Raw genomic sequence first — 24,788 nt, 5'->3', positions numbered from 1 at the left:
TTCTGACTTCAACTCTATCTTTCCCCTTTTGTGATCTCATCTTAGTCAGTCTTTCTCGCTTTGCGATCTCTTGTCCTCCCTTTGTGATGTCATACATGATCTCTTTCTTCCTTTGTTACATCCCCTGCCCTTTTTTTGTCATTTCATTATTTTCTTTGTGACGTCATCTCTGTCCTCTGTGATTCCATCTCTCTCCAGTCATTGTGTTGTCATTTAATTCTGTCTTCCTCTCTTTGTGATGTCACCTCTGCTCTCTTTGATTCCATCTTTATCCAGAATGTATTTTTCTTATTTTCTTTGTGATGCCATCTCTGTCCTCTGTGCTTTGATCTCTGTCTGGTCATTGTGATGTCATATCATTGTCTCTCTTTGCAAGGTAATTTCTGCACTTCTTTTGTGATGTCATCACTGTCTTCCTCTCTTTGTGATATCATTCTGCAGCAGGCAAAGTTCCAGTCCGTGTACCAGATGTTGATGGACGAGGACTTCCCAGCATGCACTAGGCTGCTGAGCTGCACGCACTCCCTGTACCACATGGCTGAGGTAAAAGGTCAGAGGTCACTGTACAGCCCACACAAACTAATGTTGAAAGTTAATGTGCTCCTCAGAAACAATTAACTGTAAAATTCCGGTTACAAACCCCTAACCCCAATAATTCATTTCTCACTTCTATGTCAGACTGAAGCGCACATTAATAGATTTAATTAGTATATCAGATAATTCAGAGACTGCAGCACCCTTGAAATTGTTTTAGATTTTCTAAAGATGAGCTGCACATGAACACATTATAAAAGTGTAATGTTGAGGGGTCTCAGGTGTTATGTGTTCTGTGTACTGCTCTTTCAGAGGTGGGCAGTCCGAAGTTTCACCGCTGCTACCAGCAGAGGACCATGGAATGGTTAAAGAAAAAGGTACCCATTGATCAATCTATGAGCTGCATAAGCACATATCATCCTCTATAGTACATCCTGAAGCAATCTGATCCTGGCAACCTCCAGGTTGTGCAGGCTTTTGTTCTATCCCAGAAATAACACACCGGATTAATCGAATCATCAAACCCTTGATTAGTTGAATCAGGAGTTCAGAATTGCTGCTCTCCAGTAGATTTAACAGTGTAAACAGCGTGTTGGTTTTTCTGTGTACCTGCTGTTCTAGGCTGAGAGGACAGTGAAGGCCCTCGGAAAGACTAACATCTCAGTGGGAGAAAGGATGAAGTCCATGACGTACGTCAGAGTCAAGAAGGAGTCAGAGACCCAGGAAGGTGAGTCACTCTCAGGGCCTGGTCTAATACCGCAGACCTGTGCAATGTTCTCCCTGGCCTGCAAACATCAAATTAACCAGAGGATGGCACCAAACCCACTTTAGAGATCAGGAGCTTTCCACACCAGACATTGCCTCAAGAGCCTTACATGTTACATTTTCGGTTTCACATGAATTTTATATTTAAAGCTCAGATTGTCAACCCAGTTTCCTGTGATATCAATAGGATGGATGTCATTCCATAATGAAGTGTATGAAGTGATGCTGTGGTATTAACCCTCTTATGCTCTCTCTTCATTGTAACACAGAGGACTACCTGCAGTATGCCCATGGTCTGATATCTGCGGACATCAGTGAAGACCTGAAAAAAGCTCTCCTCAAGCATCTACAGTATGTACATGCACTATCTAAAATGAAAAAGCACAATCTAAAATAACATTTTCATGTAGCTTCATTGTAAGTGTCACTGAGTAATTTGAATTAAATGTTAACCACCCCCAAAACTGAAGATGAGTGTGCGGTTTTGGAGACCGAAATCAAATAACTCATTGCAGTTAGATTTCTCAAGACACATCCCCCACAGTTTAAAAACAATTGCAGGGCCCAGGTCAGCACTTTTGACTGGAAATGATGTACTGGTGATGAAAGTGACATTGTGCTATTAAGACAGTGATACTTCTGAAGGTAATGCATTAAGCAGCATTATTAGTGTTTAACAGTCTGATGGTCAGTCATCTTTCACCTTCCTCCTGACAGGTTACCTGAGCTCTCAAGCCCTAAGAAAGTGGAGCATCATTCAAAGGTATTTTATTCAGCTTCTCTTTGTAGGCTACTTGTGTCATCACACTGTGTAGTTAGGCCTACTGTATATACTGACATATTTTTTCCTAGTTTTCTATTTACTTGGGGACAATGTTCTCTTTCTGCATGTGTTAGGAACCAAAGCGCGATAAATATTTTATTTGACATATAAACTATTGTAGGGTCTGGCTTTTCCACTGTGATGTTCTCTTGAGATTCACCAGATGGTAGCAGTGTACAGGTAGATTAGTGTGTTCTTATGCCTATTGTTGGTGGATGTGGTTGGTCAGTTTGTGGTACTCACGGTATCGCCGCGGTAACTTGTAAACGTGTGTCTGTGGTGTGATTGGTGGTTGGTGTTTAGAGGGATGGAAAGCAGGTCTCACTCTATACATCCCATCCTCATTCGGCAGAAGTGAAAACTGTCTGACAAATCAGTGTCCATTCATGCAGACTGCACCTAATCTCACTCACTTTGCAGGCGAAATCGGAGCTGTTCGGAGCTGAGCTGAAATCGGGAGAGGACTACACCAAATTCAACAGCTCCGATTTCGCCTGGAAAGTGAGTGAGATTAGGTGCAGTCTGCATGAATGGACCCATGAGAGAAATATATATATACAGTGGGGAGAACAAGTATTTGATACACTGCCGATTTTGCAGGTTTTCCTACTTACAAAGCATGTAGAGGTCTGTCATTTTTATCATAGGTACACTTCAACTGTGAGAGATGGAATCTAAAACAAAAATCCAGAAAATCACATTGTATGATTTTTAAGTAATTAATTTGCATTTTATTGCATGACATAAGTATTTGATCACCTACCAACCAGTAAGAATTCCGGCTCTCACAGACCTGTTAGTTTTTCTTTAAGAAGCCCTCATGTTCTCCACTCATTACCTGTATTAACTGCACCTGTTTGAACTCGTTACCTGTATAAAAGACACCTGTCCACACACTCAATCAAACAGACTCCAAGCTCTCCACAATGGCCAAGACCAGAAAGCTGTGTAAGGACATCAGGGATAAAATTGTAGACCTGCACAAGGCTGGGATGGGCTACAGGACAATAGGCAAGCAGCTTGGTGAGAAGGCAACAACTGTTGGCGCAATTATTAGAAAATGAAAGAAGTTCAAGATGACGGTCAATCCCCCTCGGTCTGGGGCTCCATGCAAGATCTCACCTCGTGGGGCATCAATGATCATGAGGAAGGTGAGGGATCAGCCCAGAACTACACGGCAGGACCTGGTCAATGACCTGAAGAGAGCTGGGACCACAGTCTCAAAGAAAACCATTAGTAACACACTACGCCGTCATGGATTAAAATCCTGCAGCGCACGCAAGGTCCCCCTGCTCAAGCCAGCGCATGTCCAGGCCCGTCTGAAGTTTGCCAATGACCATCTGGATGATCCAGAGGAGGAATGGGAGAAGGTCATGTGGTCTGATGAGACAAAAATTGAGCTTTTTGGTCTAAACTCCACTCGCCGTGTTTGGAGGAAGAAGAAGGATGAGTACAACCCCAAGAACCTCATCCCAACCGTGAAGCATGGAGGTGGAAACATCATTCTTTGGGGATGCTTTTCTGCAAAGGGGACAGAACGACTGCACCCTATTGAGGGGAGGATGGATGGGGCCATGTATCGCGAGATCTTGGCCAACAACCTCCTTCCCTCAGTAAGAGCATTGAAGATGGGTCGTGGCTGGGTCTTCCAGCATGACAACGACCCGAAACACACAGCCAGGGCAACTAAGGAGTGGCTCCGTAAGAAGCATCTCAAGGTCCTGGAGTGGCCTAGCCAGTCTCCAGACCTGAACCCAATAGAAAATCTTTGGAGGGAGCTGAAAATCCGTATTGCCCAGCGACAGCCCCGAAACCTGAAGGATCTGGAGAAGGTCTGTATGGAGGAGTGGGCCAAAATCCCTGCTGCAGTGTGTGTAAACCTGGTCAAGAACTACAGGAAACGTATGATCTCTGTAATTGCAAACAAAGGTTTCTGTACCAAATATTAAGTTCTGCTTTTCTGATGTTTCAAATACTTATGTCATGCAATAAAATAAAAAATGAATTACTTAAAAATCATACAATGTGATTTTCTGGATTTTTGTTTTAGATTCCGTCTCTCACAGTTAAAGTGTACCTATGATAAAAATGACAGACCTCTACATGCTTTGTAAGTAGGAAAACCTGCAAAATCGGCAGTGTATCAAATACTTGTTCTCCCCACTGTATATGGGGGGAGGATCCTTCCTGAAGTGCACGTAAGTGCAGTTTAAAGCAATGCAATGCAGAGGCCTTCAAATCCAGACGAAGGTCCAAGTAACATTGTGTATTCTGTCTGGAAATAAGTCATGATGATATGTAATTACGTTTCAGCCGTCTTCACTCAAGGCTGATGAGCAATACTATTGAATACATCTTTTCTCCTCCTCCAGCTGCCCTAGAAGACGAGTGCGGCACAGAAGACCCTGGCCAAGGTGGACAAAACAGGCATGAAAAGCATGTCTGCCTTCTTCAGCCCCAAGGGCAAAGCAGAGAAACTGAATGTTAGGATGGTGCATCAGAATTTGTATGTGTATGTTGGTGTGCGTGGATACACTGAGTGTACAAAACATTAGGAACACCTGCTCTTTCCATGACATAGACTGACCAGGTGAATCCAGGTGAAAGCTATGATCCCTTATTGATGTCACTTGTTAAATCCACTTCAATCAGTGTTGATGAAGGGGAAGAGACAGGTTAAAGAAGGATTTTTAAGTCTTGTGACCATTGAGACATGTATTGTCTATGTGTGCCATTTAGAGGGTGAATGTGCAAGACAAACTATTGAAGTGCCTTTCAATGGAGTATGGTAGTAAGTGCCAGGCGCACTGGTTTGAGTGTGTCAAGAACTGCAACGCTGCTGGGTTTTTCATGCTCAACAGTTTCCTGTGTGTGTCAAGAATGGTCCACCACCCAAAGGACATCCAGCCAACTTGACACAACTGTGGGATGCGTTGGAGTCAACATGGGCCAGCATCCCTGTGAAATGCTTTCGACACCTTGTAGAGTCCATGCCCCGAAGAATTTAAGCAGTTCTGAGGGAAAAGGGGGGTGTCAACTCAATATTAGGAAGGTGTTCCTAATGTTATTTACACTCAGTGTACAGTGTGTGTGTTTGTGCGCACATTTGCGCTTTTAGTAATAAAGAAAATAAAATTGTATTTTTGAGGGAAACTGATCTGTAGCAAGGTGATTTGAACTTGCCTTGAGAAACGGGGTTGATTCACACTAGTTGTGAGAATAAGAGGATAAAACACAAGAACATGAATAGTTATTCCTTCAAGGTTTGGGTGAGTATATAAATTATGTTTAAACTGTGCTTCCAGGTAGCCTAGTGGTTAGAGCGTTGGGCCAGTAACCGAAAGGTTGCTGGATTGAATCCCCGAGCTGACAAGGTAAAAATATGTCGTTTTGCCCCCTGGTAGGCCGTCATTGTAAATAAGAATTTGTTCTTAACTTACTTGCCTAGCTAAATAAAAAATCCCTTCTGTGCTCTCATATTATTGTATAGATAACCAGCATGAGTTCAGCCTGTGGTCTCCTGTTATAAAGTACAACTTTTTCAACAAACACACCAAGGGTCCACAAGTCATGGAAAAAGTGCCATGGTGACCCATTTTAATGTACATAAATAATATAGACTTAACAGGATAAATCATATTGTAACAGTACAATGGTAGCCTACTACAGTATAAAACTAAATAAGCGGTGCCATTTGCAATACCTTGGTTAATATTTAAGAATAATTTTAATCATTCAATCTGAGGCACATGGTGAACATCTTACATTTCATACAGTGATGTTGATCATCTAGTCTAGAGTGACTGATGCGACAGGTAAACCTGGATAAAATAAGCCTAGTCTAAATGTGTAATAATTTACTTGGAAAAGAAAATGGACAGTTGCATTGTTCAGTTGAAAGACTTGACTGATTGTGATGTCAGGTGGAGTAGGTGGTCTGTTTAGTCACAGTAACTAAGTAATGTGAGTGTTTGTTGGTAATTACGCTGTCCAAGCTACTCATGGTCCTTTGTGGATCGGGTTACAGTCCCATCAGTCCCACGGGCCACAGCAGACTGGATAATTTATCAGGCTGGTGGCATAGCGAACAATGTCACATGCTATGCCTGTCCACACCAACACAATACCATAATCATTGGCTGCCACTTTCTCTCAGTTCCCACTTCCTCTAGGCCTACTTCTCTCTCTCACTTCCTATATTACTATCCATGGTTATTTTGTTGTTTCCCTGCCAATTCCTCACGAGCTGAATGCTTGCATGTCGCGGGACCTCCCCAAGTTGACTCCCGTACTTGTTATGAAACTCAGGACAAGCAAGTTCCCACTACTTCTTTTTGAGTTTTGGCTTGAAGCGCAGTGTCTGGAAGGCGCTCTCCACCACTTTGGGCAGGTGGATGGGGTTTCTCTGTAGGTGTCGTCGGCTGCTCGTCGTCCCGTTGTCGCTGTTCTTCTTGGCCGTGCTGCTGCTTTTGCTGGTTGAGGCCGGCTTCTTCAGCTTGGACTCATCTGTGGGACACCGTGGGACCCGCATGACCCAGTTGGAGTGGAGGTCGTGCTCACTGGTGCTGGTGGCCACTGATGAAGAGAGAGATGGGTTCACGTCAGTTCTCAAAATGCCCATCCAAATTCTACATGGGGAGAGAAAAAACCACTGAAGGGTAGTTTGTGATCTATTACAGTTACAATTACTCAGAGACTGCAACAAGCTGTTCAATGTCTCTAGATTAGCACCAGGTAGCTAGGTCTTCACTACACCGAGTGTTGATTTTTCAGTGTTACATTTCTAGTGTTGATTTAGGAGTTAAATTAACTCTAAAATATCCCCAGTGTTGGTGTCAATAACCAGTGTTGACTGTGATTGTGTCAGTTTTACTCTGCAGAGACTAAAACATTCTCATCAAAACCACGCCCATCATTATCTTATTTCCCAGCATGCTCTACTGGATCTAGATTTTTTGTGGTATTGTTTTTAATATGTGTGTTTTTGCATGTACATTGATTGATTAAGTTTATGCTACACAAAGATACATAACATACATTTTTCTAAACTAATCCAATCAATTAGTTAGATGTATTGCACCCGTTACTTAAATAGTTAAGGTAGTCTCTTTCATCAACATTCCTAACCTTTAACATCTTTCTGACTGCAGGTTGTGTGTGAATAAACAGTGTAACTGTTGCCTGTCTTAACTCAGGCTGGATTCCAATAGGAATTATATATCACTTTGAAAGTCAGTATATTGTGATTTGTAAACCAGTAGGTTCTTAACACCACTGTGTTGGGGTAAAATATTGCCAATAAAGTAAGGAAGTCTTTATGATTTATGTAAGGTATTGTCATTAACAGTTTTAATTTAATGCTACATTTGCCTACAGCAAAAACTAACTTTGTGAAGTCCACAAGACTGAGATATAAGGAATTCAACAACCATGTCTCTGTCACTAACAAATACAGTCATGGGTGGTAACTCTACAATTCACTCAAAAAGGCAAGGCACACTGGGAAATGATATTGGGCCGTGGCTTTGTGTATGTTGTGCCTACATTGATAAAGTTTGAGTACCTAATTTAGATAAGTACCGCCTTGTAACCAATATCGAAGACTGCGTGTTTGCAGAGGGGCGTGGTTTATAAAGCTAGATAGCTACTCTGCTGGTCACAAAATTTGACTGTAGGGTGTCAGCAAATATATTTAAAAGTTTACACTATTCATCTATGGCAAATATTCTTATATGTTTCCACTTTCATATGTATCTGGTGTTAGTTAGCTATTTACTAGGGAGGGTAGTCTAAAATGCTGACACGTTTGTCATGTTAAAATCTGTCAGCGCTGCTGTGAACCGCAAAAGAGATGTCAAACGGGAGGTGTAAAATTGACATCGTTGATGCAATTTCAATGTTGTTTAAATTGCTTTGTGTATCACAAAATTTGCATGAGATTATGTAACTGCTCACTGCATTCAAGTTTCATGACATAGTCCTTCCAAAGAGCTGTCAGTCAAGGTGAGCTCCTGAATATAACCTCCCTGCCCACAGCTTGTCTTTTCAAAGTTCCTGGTAGTTAGCCATGAGAGAAAGTAGACTTTTTCTGTAATTTTGAGCATTTCTATCCCCCCAAAATATTCTGGGGGATATTTTAGAGCTAGGTTTCCATCCAATTGGCAACAGATTTTCATGCGAATATTAAGAAATCTGCATTAAAACAACTTTTTAATTTTCCCATCAGAGATGTGTTTCCATCTAATGAACTTGTTGCAGATAAAAGGCAGCGTGACAACGTGTGCACATAAAAGTACAGTTTTCGGTTAAATTCACAAATAAATATAAGTTAAAAAATGTCATTGCATTTTCAACTCTACCCATGTTATCTCAGCAAAAGAAATTGCGTTATATAGTGAGTGAAGTCTGTTCACTCTGGTTTGGGCACACGCGCTCTAACCGGCTACAGTGCACATGTTAGCCTACATGATGAGATTATTATGCACAAAAGAGCAAGATTATTTTTATTTGTCAAATGGCAGCCAAGCATTGGTGATCATGTCACCAGAATAAGACTCTTGATATTTATTAGAAAGGAGCATCAAGCTCATCACCTTGCACTTTCACCACCCTGTGAAGTTCATCATAACTTATTTCATCTGTAGTCTAATAAACTGCATGCTTCCCAACCAGTCCTAGTTGGAGGACCACACAATATCTCATTGCATAACTTCAAATTTACTTAATGTGATGGTTATTACAGTATATCAATATTTGCGCATAAAATCGTTTTCACCTACATTTCTCACATAAATCATTTTGCCAACACAAGAAGATCCACCTTGTCTAGCGTATTTTGTTTTGTTGACATTTGGAAAGTTTACAGAAAATATTTATGTTTCCATCAGTCATGACATTTTTTTATCCAACATGTACTTTACTCACATAAAAAGGTTGGATGGTTAGTCAAAATGCTATTTTACATGGAAATCAGAATGATCTTCGGGACCTTTCACACTCAAAAGTCTGGACCCATATAGACACTGGCCCAGTTTTAAATTGAACATTGTCAGTGATTTAACACTGGAGAATTTGCTGTGTATCTCTATATCAGCACCAGGTATCTGTCCACTGTCTCTATATCAGCACCAGGTAGCTGTCCACTGTCTTCGCTGTTTAGGCAACTTGATCGTACTTCAAAACACAACTCACCAATGAAGTCAACGTCAGCGTGCCCATCGTCTACATGGGGCTTGCGCGTGTGCTCAGGGTCACAGCTCGCAATGACAGCATCAAAGAAGTCCAGAGTGTCCTCCTCATTGGGGATTGGAGGGGCAGACGGTTTGGTCCTCATGTTCTTTAAAAAAAAAAAAGAAATAAGAGAGAACATTATTGTCTATTGATTTCTTTAGTAGAAGGCATTCAGTGGTTCAACAATTTCATTTAGGACACAAGGATAATTATGAGGTGAGGTCATAGCCATTAAGTGTTTCACAAAGCCTTTCTACCTGTGCGTCCTTGGAGTTGGGCGGGGGAGGCGCAGGCTTCTTCTTGGGGGAGATTGTGGCCTTCATCTCGTTGCTTTTGAAGTTGTTGACGCTCCTCGTGTACTGCCGTCTCAACGCCACCAGCTCTTCCAAATACTCCAGGCAGTTCTGATTCTGGGAGTAGAGCCATATCCGGTCCTCCTGCCTCTGGTAATAATACAAGGCGGTGGTGGACTCGAAATTCACAGAACTTTTGCTCCGCTTCAGTGTGGAGTTGACGGATGACTGCTTCCTCTGGCCCACCACGAGCATGGAGGTGCTCCGCACCAACTTGACGGTGCACGCGCTGTGGTAGTCCTGCTCGGACTGCGGACTGCCATCACGAGCCCTGTTCCCATTGTTGGGACGGAGCGCGTTGTTGATCTTCCTAAACATCCCTCCTGGGCGTGGAGTAACTCACAGTTATAAAAAATATAATGTTAGTTCAATCGAGGTGCCCATAACCGTTTCCAAGTACTATTCCTCAGAAATCAATTAGAAAACAAGCACACGGCGCGTAAAAAAAAAAGACGGTATGACATTGGTCTTGTCCATGGGGATGAAACTGCCCGTGAGTATGGTTGGCAGAGAAGATAACTTCGGACTCCTCTCACTTAATAAAAAAGCGTTCCCGGCCATCACTATGGTGTTATGTTTTTTTTTGCTATGGCAACGGGCCTCGAAATTCAACCCGCTCCTGTGTCATTACTATTGAACAGCAGTCCCGTGTCAAATGTCTTTATGGGCACCTCAAGCTCCCAGTGTCACCAAAACGCACGCGCTGTAGTCTCTCTGCCCAGTGGCTTATACACAGAAAATTGGCCAGTGTTGCATTTTTCAGTGTAACATTTCTAGTGTTGATTCAGGAGTTAAATTAAGGCTCTAAGAGTAAAATGAACACCCAATGGTGTAAAATAACCCCAGTGTTGGTGCTAATAAACAGTGTTGAGTGTGAGAGTGTGATTATATCATTTTTGTCTCTGTGGAGACTAAAACCTTCTCATCAAAACCATGCCCTTTATTATCAGATTCAACCAGCATGCTCTACTGCAGCTCGATTTTTTTTGGATTGTTTTTAATATCTGTGTTTTTGCATGCACATTGATAGATTTTTGAATTTTATGCTACACAAAGATACAGCACATATATTTTTCTAAACTAATCCAATCAGTTAGTTAGATTCATTGCACACATTACTGAAATGGTTGTTCCAGTTTAAATGGTTTAGGTGTCACGCCCTGATCTGTTTCACCTGTCCTTGTGATTGTCTCCACTCCCTCCAGGTGTCGCTTATTTTCCCTGGTGTATTTATCCCTGTGTTTCCTGTCTCTCTGTGCCAGTTTGTCTTGTGTGTTCAAGTCAACCAGTGTGGTTTTCCTGTGCTCCTGCTTTTTCTATTCTCTTTTTTGCTAGTCCTCCTGGTATTTCTGGACTCTGTTACCCACCTCCCTGACCATTCTGCCTGCCACTCTGTACCTCCTAGACTCTGAACTGGTTTTGACCTTTTGCCTGTCCATGATCAATCTCTTGCCAACCCTTTTGGATTATAATAAATATCAAAGACTCAAACCATCTGCCTCCCGTGTCTGCATCTGGGTCTCTTCTTGTGCCCTTATATTAGGTAGTCTCCTCACAATATTCCTAACCCTAACAGTCATTCTGAATGCAGGTTGCGGGTGAATAGAAATTCCGATTGTCATGTCCTGACCTTAGAGATCCCTGTTTATTCTCTATATTTTGGTTTGGTGAGGGTGTGAATAGGGTGGGTACTCTAGTTTTTGTATATCTATGTTTTCTTTTTCTTTGTTGGCCTAGTATGGTTCCCAATCAGAGGCAGCTGTCTATCGTTGTCTCTGATTGGGGATCATACTTAGGCAGTCCTTTTTCCCGCCTTCTGTTGTGGGATCTTGTCTTTGTTTGGTTGCATGTATTTTGCACGACGAAGCTTTTCGGTCGTTGTATTGTTTATAGTTTTTTTCGCTGGTTCACATTTTAATAAAATATGATGAACCCAAATCACGCTGCACCTTGGTCTACCCTTAACGACGAACGTTACACAGATGTCCAAACTGTGGCAGTCCTAACTGGCTGGATTACAATAGGAATTATATATCACTTTACAAGCCAGCCTAGTGTGATTGCAGATATGCTGTGCCTTGTAAACAATGAGGGTGCTAACACCAGCTATGTTAGGGTAGCACTTTGCCATCAAAGTAAGGCATTATATATTTAATTTATTGTTCTAAAGAGTTTTAAAGTTTTACATTTTAGAGTTTTACATTTTAAAGAACACGAACAGTCAAAATCATGTCTTTCATGAAGTTGGATGATATTTGGATGAAACCAAATCAAATCATAGCTAGATAGATACTGTACTGGTGCCAGAATTTGACTGTAGGGTGTCAGCAAACATAATTCAAAGTTCACACTACTCATCTTTGTCAAAGGCACTCACCATGCCTTCAGAAAGCATTCACACCCCATTAATTTTTCCACATTTTATTGGGTTACAGCTTGAATTTACATTTGATTAAATTGTGATTTTCTGATTTTCTGATCTACACACAATACCCCATAATGTCAAAGTGGAATTTGGTTTGTAGGAAATGTATGTGGCAAAGAAGTTAACATTTTGTCCTGAATACAAAGTGTTATGTTTGGAGCAAATCCAACACAACACATCACTGAGTACCACACTTCATAATTTTTAACAATGGTGGTGGCTGCGTCATGTTATGAATATGCTTGTTATTGGCAAGGACTAGAGAGGATTTCTTTTGGGATAAAAATAAACAAATATAGCTATAAGCACAGGCAAAATCCTAGAGGAAAACCTGGTTCAGTCTGCTTTCCAACAGACACTTGGAGACTAATTCAACTTTCAGCAGGAAAATAACCTAAAACACAAGGCCAAATCTACACTGTTGCTTACCAAGATGTTGCTTACCAAGATGTTGCTTACCAAGATGTTGCTTACCAAGACGACATTGAATGTTCTTGAGTGGCCTAGTTACAGTTTTGACTTAATTCAGCGTGAAAATCTATGGCAAAACTTGAAAATGGCTGTTAAGCAATGATACACAATCAACTTGACAGAGCTCGAAGAATTTTAGAAAGAATACCGGGCAAATATTGTACAATCCAGGTGTGCAAAACTCTCAGAGACTTACCCAAAAGGACTCAGCACTGTAATCACCGTTAAAGGTGCTTCTACAAAGTATTGACTCAGGGTTGAGAATACTTACAGTTGAAGTCGGAAGATTACATACACCTTAACCGAATACATGTAAACTCAGTTTTTCACAATTCCTGACATTTTATCCCAGTAAAAATTCCCTGTCTTAGGTCAGTTAGGATCACCACTTTATTTTAAGAATGTGAAATGTCAGAATAATAGTAGAGAGAATGATTTATTTCAGCTTTTATTTCTTTCATCACATTCCCAGTAGGTCAGAAGTTTACATAAACTCAATTAGTATTTGGTAGCATTGCCTTTAAATTGTTTAACTTGGGTCAAACATTTCGGGTAGCCTTCCACAAACTTCCCACAAGAAGTTGGGTGAATTTTGGCCCATTCCTCCTGACAGAACTGGTGTAACTCAGTCAGGTTTGTAGGCCTTCTTGCTCGCACACACCTTTTCAGTTCTGCCCACACATTTTCTATAGGATTGAGGTCAGGGCTTTGTGATGGCCACTCCAATACTTGGACTTTGTTGTCCTTAAGCCATTTTGCCACAACTTTGGAAGTATGCTTGTCCATTTGGATGCCATCTATTTTGTGAAGTGCACCAGACTCTCCTGCAGCAAAGCACCCCGACAGCATGATGCTGCCACCCCGTACTTCACGATTGGGATGGTGTTCTTCGGCTTGCAAGCGTCCCCTTTTTCCTCCAAACATAATGATGGTCATTATGGCCAAACACTTCTATTTTTGTTTCATCAGACCAGAGGACATTCCTCCAAAAAGTACGATCTTTGTCCCCATGTGCAGTTGCAAACCGTAGTCTGGCTTTTTTATGGCGGTTTTGGAGCAGTGGCTTCTTCCTTGCTGAGCGGCCTTTCAGGTTATGTTGATATAGGACTCGCTTTACTGTGGATATAGAAACTTTTGTACCTGTTTCCTCCAGCATCTTCACAAGGTCCTTTGCTGTTGTTCTGGGATTTATTTGCACTTTCCGCACCAAAGCACGTTCATCTCTAGGAGAGAGGACACGTCTCCTTCCTGAGCGGTATGACAGCTGCGTGGTCCCATGGTGTTTATACTTGCATACTATTGTTTGTACAGATGAACGAGGTACCTTCAGGCATTTGGAAATTGCTCCCAAGGATGAACCAGACTTGTGGAGGTCTTGGCTGATTTTGGCTGATAGTGTATGTAAACTTCTGACCCACTGGAATTGTGATACAATGAATTTTAAGTGAAATAATCTGTCTGTAAACAATTGTTGGAAAAATTACTTCTGTCATGCACAAAGTAGCCGAATTGCCAAAACTATAGTTTGTTAACAAGAAATTTGTGGAGTGGTTGAAAAACGAGTTTTAATGACTCCAACCTAAGTGTATGTAAACTTCCGAATTCAACTGTATGTAAATTAGAAATTTGTATAATTCATTTTCAATTAATATGCAAAAAAAATCTACAAATATGTTTTCACCTTTTCATTATGGGGTAAGACGTGTGATTTTTTAATTTAATCTTTTTTTTTATTCAGGCTGCAACACAGCCTTTTTAATCGACCTGGCTGGGTATTCTGGAAGGATATTGACCTCATCCTGTCAGTAGAGGATGCCTGGTTGCTCTTTAGAAATGCTTTCCTTGCCATCTTAAATAAGCATGCCCCTTTCAAAAAATGTAGAACTAAGAACAGATATAGTCCTTGGTTCACCCCAGACTTGACTACTCTCGACCAGCACAAAAACAACCTGTGGCGTTCTGCATTAGCATCGAATAGCCCCTGCGATATGCAACTTTTCAGGGAAGTCAGGAACCATTATACTCAGTCAGTAAGGAAAGCAAAGGCTACCTTCTTCAAACAGAAATTTGCATCCAGTAGCACTAATTCCAAAAAGTTTTGAGGCACTGTAAAGTCTATGGAGAATAAGAGCACCTCCTCCCAGCAGCCCACTGCACTGAGGCTAGGAAACACTGTCACCACCGGTAAATCTACGATAATCGATCATTTCAATAAGCATTTTTCTATGGCTGGCCATGGTTTCCACCTGGCTACCCCTACCCCGGCCAACAGCAACTTGCACAAGCCACCCCCCCGCTTCTCCTTCACCCAAATCCAGACCTCTGATGTTCTGAAAGAGCTACAAAATCTGGTTCCTTACAAATCAGCTGGGCTAAAAAAACAATCTGGACCCTCCCTTTCTAAAATTATCCGCCAAAATTGTTGCAACCCCTATTACTAGCCTGTTCAACCTCTCTTTCGTATCGTCTGAGATCCCTAAAGATTGGAAAGCTGCAGCGGTCATCCCCCTCTTCAAAGGGGGAGACACTAGACCCAAACTGTTATAGACCTACATTCATCCTGCCCTGCCTTTCTAAAATCTTCGAAAGCCAAGTTAGCAAACAGATCACAGACCATTTCGAATCCCACCGTACCTTCTCCGCTATGCAATCTGGTTTCCGAGCTGGTCATGGGTGGACCTCAGCCACGCTCAAGGTCCTAAACGATATCATAACCACCATCTATAAAAGACAGTACTGTGCAGCCGTCTTCATCGACCTGGCCAAGGCTTTCGACACTGTCAATCTCCGCATTCATATCGCCAGACTCAATAGCCATGGTTTCTCAAATGACTGCCTCGCCTGGTTCACCACCTACTTCTCAGATAGAGTTCAGTGTGTCAAATCGGAGGGCCTGTTGTCCGGACCTCTGGCAGTGTCTATGGGGGTTTCACAGGGTTCAATTCTCTTTTCTCTGTATGTATCAATGATGTCGCTCTTGCTGCTGGTGATTCTCTGATCCACCTCTACGCAGACGACACCATTCTGTATACATCTGGCCCTTCTTTGGACACTGTTAACAAACCTCCAAATGAGCTTCAATGCCATACAACACTCCTTCCGTGGCCTCCAACTGCTTTTAAATGATAGTAAAACTAAATACATGCTTTTCAACCGATTGTTGCCCGCACCTGCCTGCCCGACCAGCATCCCTACTCTGGACAGTTCTGACTTAGAATATGTGGACAACTACAAATACCTAGGTGTCTGGTTAGACTCTATACTCTCCTTCTAGACTCACATTAAGCATCTCCAATCCAAAATTAAATCTATAATCGGCTTCCTATTTCGCAACAAAGCCTCCTTCACTCATGCTGCCAAACATACCCTCGTAAAGCTGACTATCCTACCGATCCTTGATCCTTAGCCTCCAACACTCTACTCAGCAAACTGGATGTAGTCTATCACAGTGCCATCCGTTTTGTCACCAAAGCCCCATATACTACCCACCATTGCGACCTGTATGCTCTTGTTTGCTGGCCCTCACTACATATTCATAGCCAAACCCACTGTCTCCAGGTCATCTATAAGTATTTTCTAGGTATCTCAGCTCACTGGTCACCATAGCAACACCCACCCGTAGCACGCGCTCCAGCAGGTATATTTCACTGGTCATCCCCAAAGCCAACACTTATTTTGGCCGCCTTTCCTTCCAGTTCTCTGGTGCCAATGACTGGAACAAATTGCAAAAATCCCTGAAGCTGGAGACTTATATCTCCCTCCCAAACTTTAAGCATCAGCTGTTAGAGCAGCTTACCGATCACTGTACCTGTACACAGCCAATCTGTAAATAGCACACCCAACTACACCATCCCTATATTGTTATTTATCCTCTTGCTCTTTTGTACCCCAATATCTCTACTCGCACATCATCATCTGCACATCTATCACTCCAGTGTTAATGCTAAATTGTAATTATTTCACCTCTATGGTGTATTTATTACCTTACCTCCCTACTCTTCTACATTTGCACACACTGTACATATATTTTTATATTGTGCTATTGACTGTACGTTTGTTTATGTGTAACTCTGTGTTGTTGTTTTTTGTCGCACTGCTTTGCTGGCCTACCTGGTTAAATAAAGGTAAAATAAAATATGTTGAATAAGTCAAGGGGTAGGAATATTTTCTGAAAGCACTGTATTTGTTTACCCTTTCATCTGTGTCTGGTGTTAGCTAGTTACAGGCTAGCTAGGTCTTCAGCCAGCATGGAACAAAAAGGGAGAAAGGGTAGTTTAAAACTCTGAAGCAGTTGTTATGTCAACATATCCTACAGTGCTGCTGTGAACCGCAGTACAAAAGACAAGCCAAATGGGAGATGTATAAAAACAAAACAATTGACACCATTAATGCATTTGCAATGTTGTTTGAGTTGCTTTGTGTATCACCAAATGAGGTGATTTTACTGCAACACTGCATCCAAGTTTCTTGACACAGGCGTTTGAAAGAGCTGTCAGTCAAGGCGAACTCATTAATATAAGCTCCCTGAAAACTCAGCCTGTTTTTTCAAACTTCCATGTAGTTTTTTCAAAGACTTCGAGCATTTCTATCCCCCTAAAATATTATGGGTGACATTTCATTCACTCAAAAGGCTATTTTACATGGGAATCAGAATGCCTGTTCGGGACCTTTAATGATAACATTTTCCTCCAGTAGGAACACGCTTGGTGAAGACCATAGGACTGAAAATGAACGAATGTCACGAAAATAAAGTTGTGGGTGGCAGCTACAATTCAGTCAAAAGGCAAGTCACTCTGGTAAATAAGGCTTTACAATAAGCAGTGTGTGAATTTAACACTGTTCCAGTGTCTGTACAGGTCCACACTTTCAGTGTTAAATTAATAAATTACGGATTATACTATGCGTAATATCTGTCTAAATTTCCCCTCCAAATAAATAATTAAGGTGACTGCGGTGTCATGTTTCAGGCCCTGTGAACACCATTGTTGCGCTGGTTCTCTACTGGCAAACAGACGCACGGCGAAGATCTGTAATCTGCATTGACTCATCTATTGACTAAGGATCCCTAGACTGGAGAGTGAACACAAGAAAACGACCCCCCACCTCTACTCTGCAAATCTTTTCATGACCGCAATAGAACTATACAGTATATAGATTGTAGAATGAGGGATCCCCCAACACATTAATTGATTCCCTTATCAGATAGGCTCAACCCTGCATGGCAACTATGGTTACACAATGTGACAGAGCGGACCTGACTGACTATGCAGGGTCTGGTTTCTAGCATAACACTGAGCTGCCCAGAGTCTTGGGTTTCAAACAGGAAATTATGAGTTGTGGTTGCATGACCCCAGGCTGGAGCTTGAGGCCACACTTCCCTTTCTGTCACCTGTAAACAGACCAGACGCTTGGGCATGGCCACATACGTACGCGTACACACACACACACACACACACACACACACACACACACACACACACACACACACACACACACACACACACACACACACACACACACACACACACACACACACACACACACACACACACACACACACACACACAGACTTTCTGTCAGTTCGAGACATAAGGTGAAAGAGAGTCCGGTTTCTATTTGTTTAGTGTGAAGTCTCTTTCTCCTTAAATCAGTCTTTCCTTCCTCTTTTAATCCCCTCACCTTCCTGTATTAAACCCCTCACCATCCTCTTTTAAACCCCTCACCTTCCTCTTTTAAACCCCTCACCATCCTCTTTTAAACCCCTCACCTTCCTCTTTTAAACCCCTCACCATCCTCTTTTAAACCCCTCACCTTCCTCTTTTAAACCCCTCACCATCCTCTTTTAAACCCCTCACCTTCCTCTTTTAAACCCCTCACCTTCCTCTTTTAAACCCCTCACCTTCCTCTTTTAAACCCCTCACCTTCTTCTTTTAAACCCCTCACCTTCCTCTTTTAAACCCCTCACCTTTCTCTTTTAAACCCCTCACCTTCTTCTTTTAAACCCCTCACCTTTCTCTTTTAAACCCCTCACCTTTCATCTTTTCAACCCCTCACCTTCCTCTTTTAAACCCCTCACCTTCTTCTTTTAAACCCCTCACCTTTCTCTTTTAAACCCCTCACCTGTGCTTTCCTTCCTCTTTTAAACCCCTCACCTTCTTCTTTTAAACCCCTCACCTGTGCCTTCCTTTCTCTTTTAAACCCCTCACCTGTGCTTTTTTCAGTGGAAAGCAAAACTGTATTTTTTCATGTTCAGGACATTCACAGATGCTATGATGGAGGACATGGAAGACAGCCCTCTCACTTCCTCTTGGTCTTGTATAAAGCTTAAAGCAATGGTACCTACACTTGTCACAACCACTCACTCACACTGCTCTATGGTACTGCACTGGCTTGATACAATAGACCTGGAGACACTGGAGACACTGACATGAATACAGCGAGGAGAGGAGCACACATCCAACTCAGAGCAACAGTTGGTGGACTGCATGACTGCTTGAAGAGTGTTGCGTCATTTGACGTGTTGCATCGTTTGAATTTGAAGGTAAGGAGTCAAAACAAAAATGCATATTACTGCCCAGTGTATGAATACATTGTAAAATATAAACAAATATATTCAAAAGGGATTCAAAGACACTTTATCCACAATCTGCTGTAAACTGACCAAAGACACTTTATCCACAATCTGCTGTAAACTGACCAAAGACAGTTTATCCACAATCTGCTGTAAACTGACCAAAGACAGTTTATCCACAAGCTGCTGTAAACTGACCAAAGACAGTTTATCCACAAGCTGCTGTAAACTGACCAAACGGCTGTATATGTGTGTTCCTTTCCAGCCATGCTGTGTGAGAGCATACTATGGAGCATGACCTACTGTAGTGACCAGGAGAGACTGGACCCTCTCCCCCCTGTGATAGAGCCCCCACGAGTAGTGTGAGGGCTGGCTCACAGCCGGTTAAAGCCGCCCGCTCTTCAAACTCCAGGCCTCTCCAGGCCAGCCAAGCAGAAAGGGCCACTCCGTCCTGCCTAGAGTGGCCCAAGACCAGAAGCCCTCCCGGGTGAGTGCCCAAATCCAGCCCCAGGGTTCTTCTCTACAGCAGGCCCTGCATTCCCAGAGACCCCATCCTGGCAGACACATTTCCCCAGAGATGGAGATCCCTGGGCAGGCTCGTTCTATTGGCGACATCCCTTTCCTGGTGCCCTCTTCCTGCCAGAGCATCTATCAAAACTACCAGCCGCAGATGACTCTCCCCCAGAACGGGCCTCTGAAGACAGGCCACTGTGTCCTCTCCAGGGGAGCTCAGGCTTGGAATCCTCCCGCTGGAGGGCGGGGAGCGGCCGCGACCGGAGCTTCCTCCTCTAGGGGTGTGAGGGGCCCCTCTCCAACTCACTGCTCAACCGCTACCTGGAGCACAAGCTATTGGACCTGTACCAGCAGTACATGCTGGAGAGCATGGCCCGGGAAGGGGTTTGTAATGAGGGTTTCCCCAGCCATCTGCTGGCTTCAGAGGTGCTTCTGACCAGCCTGGATCAGATCACGTTGCAGCTGAGCCGTGAGGGCCACCTAGAAGCGGGCCGGGCCAAAGACATGGTGCTCAGCTGCCCGCTGAGGGTGGCCAGCGGCCTGCATTCCAGTGAGATCAGTACTCCCCTGCTCCAGATATCCACTGACCTGCAGCTCCCCACTGCTACTGCTGCTGCTGCTACTGCTGCTGCTACTGTTACTACTGCTGTTACTGCTGCTACTACTACTGTTGCTGTTACAGCTGCTACTGTTGCTGCTGCTGTTACTACTGCTACTGTTGCTGCTGCTGTTACTACTGCTACTGTTGCTGCTGCTGTTACTACTGCTACTGTTGCTGCTGCTTCTACTTCTACTACTACTGCTGCTGGGGGCCTAGGAGCACCTCAGTGACCGCTCAACTTCACCACTGACCCCCCAGTTAAAGACATCCTTTGACCCCTGACCCCTGAAACAACTGCACTCAGAAACCGTCTTGTTACTGAGGTTCAACCAACTTGACTCAGCTCTCCTCCAGTACTAGACAGTTTCACTGTCCCCCTAGTTTTAAAACCAGCCTCTGAACAGGAAGGACGAGGAGGGAGTGTGTGGAGCTATGTTTTTAACCCTAATGGAAAATGTAAAGTGTTGCTACTTTTCCTACTTTGGTATTACCTTCACTCAGACTCTGTCTATCCTCTCAGTTCCCCCTACACACCGTTCTCTTATGATGAACGAAACAGCTTTCAAACAGCTGCAGTGATATAATATCGATATTCAGGTGGAAACACAGCGGCGGAGAGTGAAGACATCTGTACTGTTCTCATGTTTTCATGAAGAGAACATGACATAGTATCTCATGTTTTTATCTGTTTTTTTTGTCTGTGAAAAATCAATAAACATGTTGATCACACAAATGTCAGTTACTCTGATATGCTCCCAGTACAGTGGATCGTTCCCAATACATTATCATAAAAGTAGCGTACACTAAATGTAGTCCTGTGGTGATATAACATTTGAGTGGTCAAAGCGTTGGCGGAAACACTCAAATTGCTTCAATGAATGTCCAGATAAATCTCACAACCATCTAGATAAGTTCTAATGAATTTTGAGGTAGTTTTATGCGCCATAGGCAGTAGCTGAGTAGTGAAGTGTGCTCTGCCTTTTGTATTTTTTCAAGCAACCACAAGAGGGGAGCCGAGAGTTGTATCTCTGCAGAACAGGCAGGAAGGCAGGCACAATCTCCTTCTGCCACATTTTTATTTCTTTGTCTCATGTTTCCTCTCTCTCTCTCTCTCTCTCTCTCTCTCTCTCTCTCTCTCTCTCTCTCTCTCTCTCTCTCTCTCTCTCTCTCTCTCTCTCTCTCTCTCTCTCTCTCTCTCTCTCTCTCTCTCTCTCTCTCCCTCTCTCTCTCTCTCTCTCTCTCTCTCTCTCTCTCCAACTGACCCTTTCCCTTATTTGCAACATAGCCTAAGTTGTTAGCGGTGATCTCTCTCTCTTTTATTTCGTTGTCTCATGTTTCATCTCTCTCTCTCTCTCTCTCTCTCTCTCTCTCTCTCTCTCTCTCTCTCTCTCTCTCTCTCTCCCTCTCTCTCTCCCTCTCTCTATCTCTCTCTCTCTCTCTCTCTCCCCAACTGACCCTTTCCCTTATTTGCAACATAGCCTAAGTTGTTAGCGGTGATCTCTCTCTCTCGCTCTCTCTCTCTCTCTCTCTGTCCTGTCCTAACCCTCTCCTTGAACCCATCCAGCTAATGGGTTGTTATTTTCCACTCCCTGTTGTCTACTGCCAATGATGTTATCACAACTAAGTCTTAAATCTATTGTACAGGCCACACAAAAGTGTGCGTGCGTGTGTATATGTGCATGTGTGTGTGTTTAACTTTACATATGTGCGTATGTGTGTGTGTGTATCTGTACAGTACCAGTCAAACGTTTGGACACACCTACTCATTCAAGGGTTTTCTTTATTTTTACTATTTTCTACATTGTGGAATAATAGTGAAGGCATCAAAACTATGAAATAACACATATGGAATCATGTAGTTACAAAAATATATATTTTATATTCTTCAACGTAGCCATCCTTTGCCTTGATGACAGCTTTGAACACGCTTGGCATTCTTTCAACCAGCTTTATGAGGAATGCTTTTCCAACAGTCTTGAAGGAGTTCCTACATATGCTGAGCACTTGTTGGCCACTTTTCCTTCACTCTGCGGTCCAACTCATCCCAAACCATCTCAATTGGGTTGAGGTTGGGTGATTGTGGGGGCCAGGTCATCTGATGCAACACTCCATCACTCTCCTTCTTGGTCAAATAGCGTTGGACTAGTAACCGAAAGGTTGCAAGATCGAATCCCCGAGCTGACAAGGTACAAATCTGTCGTTCTGCCCCTGAACAAGGCAGTTAACCCACTGTTCCTAGGCCGTCATTGAAAATAAGAATTTGTTCTTAACTGACTTGCCTAGTTAAATAAAGGTAAAATAAAAATAAAAATCCCTTACACAGCCTGGAGGTGTGTTCTGGGTCATTGTCTTGCTGAAAAACAAATGATAGTCCCACTAAGCACAAACCAGATGGGATGGCGTATCGCTTCAGAACACTTATTGGTGTCCTTTAGTAGTAGTTTCTTTGCAGGAATTCGACCATGAAGGCCTGATTCACGCAGTCTCCTCTGAAGAGTTGATGTTGAGATGTGTCTTTTACTTGAACTCTGTGAAGCATTTATTTGGGCTGCAATTTCTGAGGCTGGTAACTCGAATTAACTTATCCTCTACAGCAGAGGTAACTCTGAATCTTCCTTTCCTGTGGCGGTCCTCATGAGAGCCAGTTTCATCATAGCGCTTGATGGTTTTTGCGTCTGCATTTGAAGAAACGTCCAAAGTTTTTGAAATGTTCCGTATTGACTGACCTTCATGTTTTAAAGTAATGATGGACTGTTGTTTCTCTTTGCTTATTCGAGCTGTACTTGCCATAATATGGACTTGGTCTTTTACCAAATAGAGCTATCTTCTGTATACCACCTCTATCTTGTCACAACACAACTGATTGGCTCAAACACATTAAGAAGGAAAGAAATTCCACAAATTAACTTTTAACAAGGCACACCTGTTAATTGAAATGCATTCCAGGTGACTACCTCAAGAAGCTGGTTGAGAGAATGCCAAGAGTATGCAAAGCTGTCATTAAGGTAAAGGGCGGCTACTTTGAAGAATCTCAAATATATAACATATTCTGATTTGTTTAACAATTTTTTTGTGTTATTTCATCGGTGTGTCCAAAATGTTTGACTGGTACTGTATGTATGTGTGTCTGTGTGAGTAGATGTACATGTTTGTGTGAAATTGTGCATGTGTGTGTATTTGTACCTGTGTATGTGTGTGTCTATGTTTCTGCTTCCTCTACAAAGCCTGAGACTTATGTAAAGATAAGAATGTATGCTCACCGTGGTTTTATTTTATGGACATCTGCTGACACGTCCACATGAACAAAATTAAAAACAAAACCAGCTACGCTTCAACATCAGTGGGACTCAACTCCATTGCTGTTTATTTTTCACATTTCCTTCGATTTGAAGGAACCATTGCACAATTATGTCTCAGCGCAGCAGTGGCCATCTGAGCCAGTGTTTGATCAGCTTCGTTGTTTCCTGTCCAAACACACAGCAACTGGAGGGAACTGTGTTTACAAAGCGGAGCTCTGCAGTCAAGGCCTGTGTGAAGTCTCAAGGCCGTGGAGACACATGTTTAGTATTTCTGCTTTTATCTGGCTCCATCAGCCTAGGTATGAGTATAAACAACCTAGTCCGGTCAGACATAAACAAAAACACACACGTAAATATGATTCGCACATACTCACGCACGCGAACGCACACACACACACATGCCGCACTACCAGTCCCCACAGTGTGAGCATATTCAAACAAACTGATTTCCAGAGACCTTGAAAGACAGAATGAAAAACAGGCCTGTTTTTTCCAACTGAGGTTTGGGATAGTAGAGATGGCTGAATGCAAGGCTTTAACACTACAAGACCTAGTGGGCTTGTACATAAAACCCTACCACTCAATTGCATTTCCAATTTGTAGGCTTGTATTGCCAGAGAGATCAAAAACACACAAAGAAATCTACATATTTTAGCAATGTCTTTACCTGACCAGGTAACAACCAAAATATTATGTTCTTCCCAGGCATTGATGTCGTAAATAAAAAAGATTTACCTGGTTGTACTATGCTTAACTGGTACCTCTTAAACTAGACTTTTACCAGAAAAATACATCTCATGTCAAGTTTTGCTCATTGGGATTTAGCAACCTTTGCGGTTTTCTGCTTGAGTGACCTACAGAGTATCAGGCATCCATCAAATCTTTATTCACTTGTTTTATGAACTAAACCAAAGCAAATGTCAGGATGCTAAGTTTGATGAATAACCTCCATAGAGGAAACCTTGATCATTACTTTGTGTTTGGCTCACAGAAAGCAGACAGTCTGATGTCCCAGTGAACGAGAAGAAACCACAAAAGGAGAGCGTGACTGAAAAGGAAAACGAAGGACAAGGGGAGGACAATTCAAAAAGAGAAATAAACTTCTGCTCTGACGAAACAGTGGAGCAGTGAAGCTATCAGTCAGGGCTGAATAGGAGCTCTGGAGTGTCTTTCAGGGGTTCATAAAGTAATTTCCGGGACACA

The 24,788-nt window shown here is 42.6% G+C and overlaps 2 protein-coding genes and 1 pseudogene across 2 annotated transcripts; 2 read left to right on the top strand and 1 right to left on the bottom strand.

The window, feature by feature from the left end:
• The first annotated feature begins 850 nt into the window (after nt 1–850).
• On the top strand, nt 851–4,677 carry LOC120063754 (ribonuclease H2 subunit B-like). The gene is made up of 5 exons (XM_039014046.1): nt 851–911; nt 1,156–1,261; nt 1,569–1,650; nt 2,017–2,062; nt 4,495–4,677. The coding sequence occupies exons 1-5, from the start codon at nt 891–893 to the stop codon at nt 4,501–4,503; spliced, it is 264 nt and encodes an 87-aa protein (XP_038869974.1). The 5' UTR covers nt 851–890; the 3' UTR covers nt 4,504–4,677.
• Nucleotides 4,678–6,446: 1,769 nt separating this feature from the next.
• LOC120063917 (uncharacterized protein C13orf42) lies at nt 6,447–10,023 on the bottom strand. The gene is made up of 3 exons (XM_039014229.1): nt 9,610–10,023; nt 9,314–9,458; nt 6,447–6,697 (listed from the first exon to the last, which is right to left on the bottom strand). The coding sequence occupies exons 1-3, from the start codon at nt 10,021–10,023 to the stop codon at nt 6,447–6,449; spliced, it is 810 nt and encodes a 269-aa protein (XP_038870157.1).
• Nucleotides 10,024–10,162: 139 nt separating this feature from the next.
• Nucleotides 10,163–20,568, top strand: LOC120063916 (annotated as a pseudogene).
• Nucleotides 20,569–24,788: the final 4,220 nt, after the last annotated feature.

This window comes from Salvelinus namaycush, chromosome 19, assembly GCF_016432855.1.
Source record: "Salvelinus namaycush isolate Seneca chromosome 19, SaNama_1.0, whole genome shotgun sequence".
NCBI classification, from domain to species: domain Eukaryota; kingdom Metazoa; phylum Chordata; class Actinopteri; order Salmoniformes; family Salmonidae; genus Salvelinus; species Salvelinus namaycush.
This window is presented reverse-complemented; position numbering and strand designations above follow the sequence as displayed.

Coding starts and splice junctions, on each gene's coding strand:
- LOC120063754 (XM_039014046.1), top strand. CDS start 891: ATGGAATGGTTAAAGAAAAAG. Junction 1,262..1,568: donor GGAGTCAGAGACCCAGGAAG/GTGAGTCACTCT, acceptor ATTGTAACACAG/AGGACTACCTGCAGTATGCC. Junction 1,651..2,016: donor GCTCTCCTCAAGCATCTACA/GTATGTACATGC, acceptor TCCTCCTGACAG/GTTACCTGAGCTCTCAAGCC.
- LOC120063917 (XM_039014229.1), bottom strand. CDS start 10,023: ATGTTTAGGAAGATCAACAACGCGCTCCGTCCCAACAATGGGAACAGG. Junction 9,459..9,609: donor CCAACTCCAAGGACGCACAG/GTAGAAAGGCTT, acceptor TTTTTTTTAAAG/AACATGAGGACCAAACCGTC. Junction 6,698..9,313: donor CGCTGACGTTGACTTCATTG/GTGAGTTGTGTT, acceptor TCTCTTCATCAG/TGGCCACCAGCACCAGTGAG.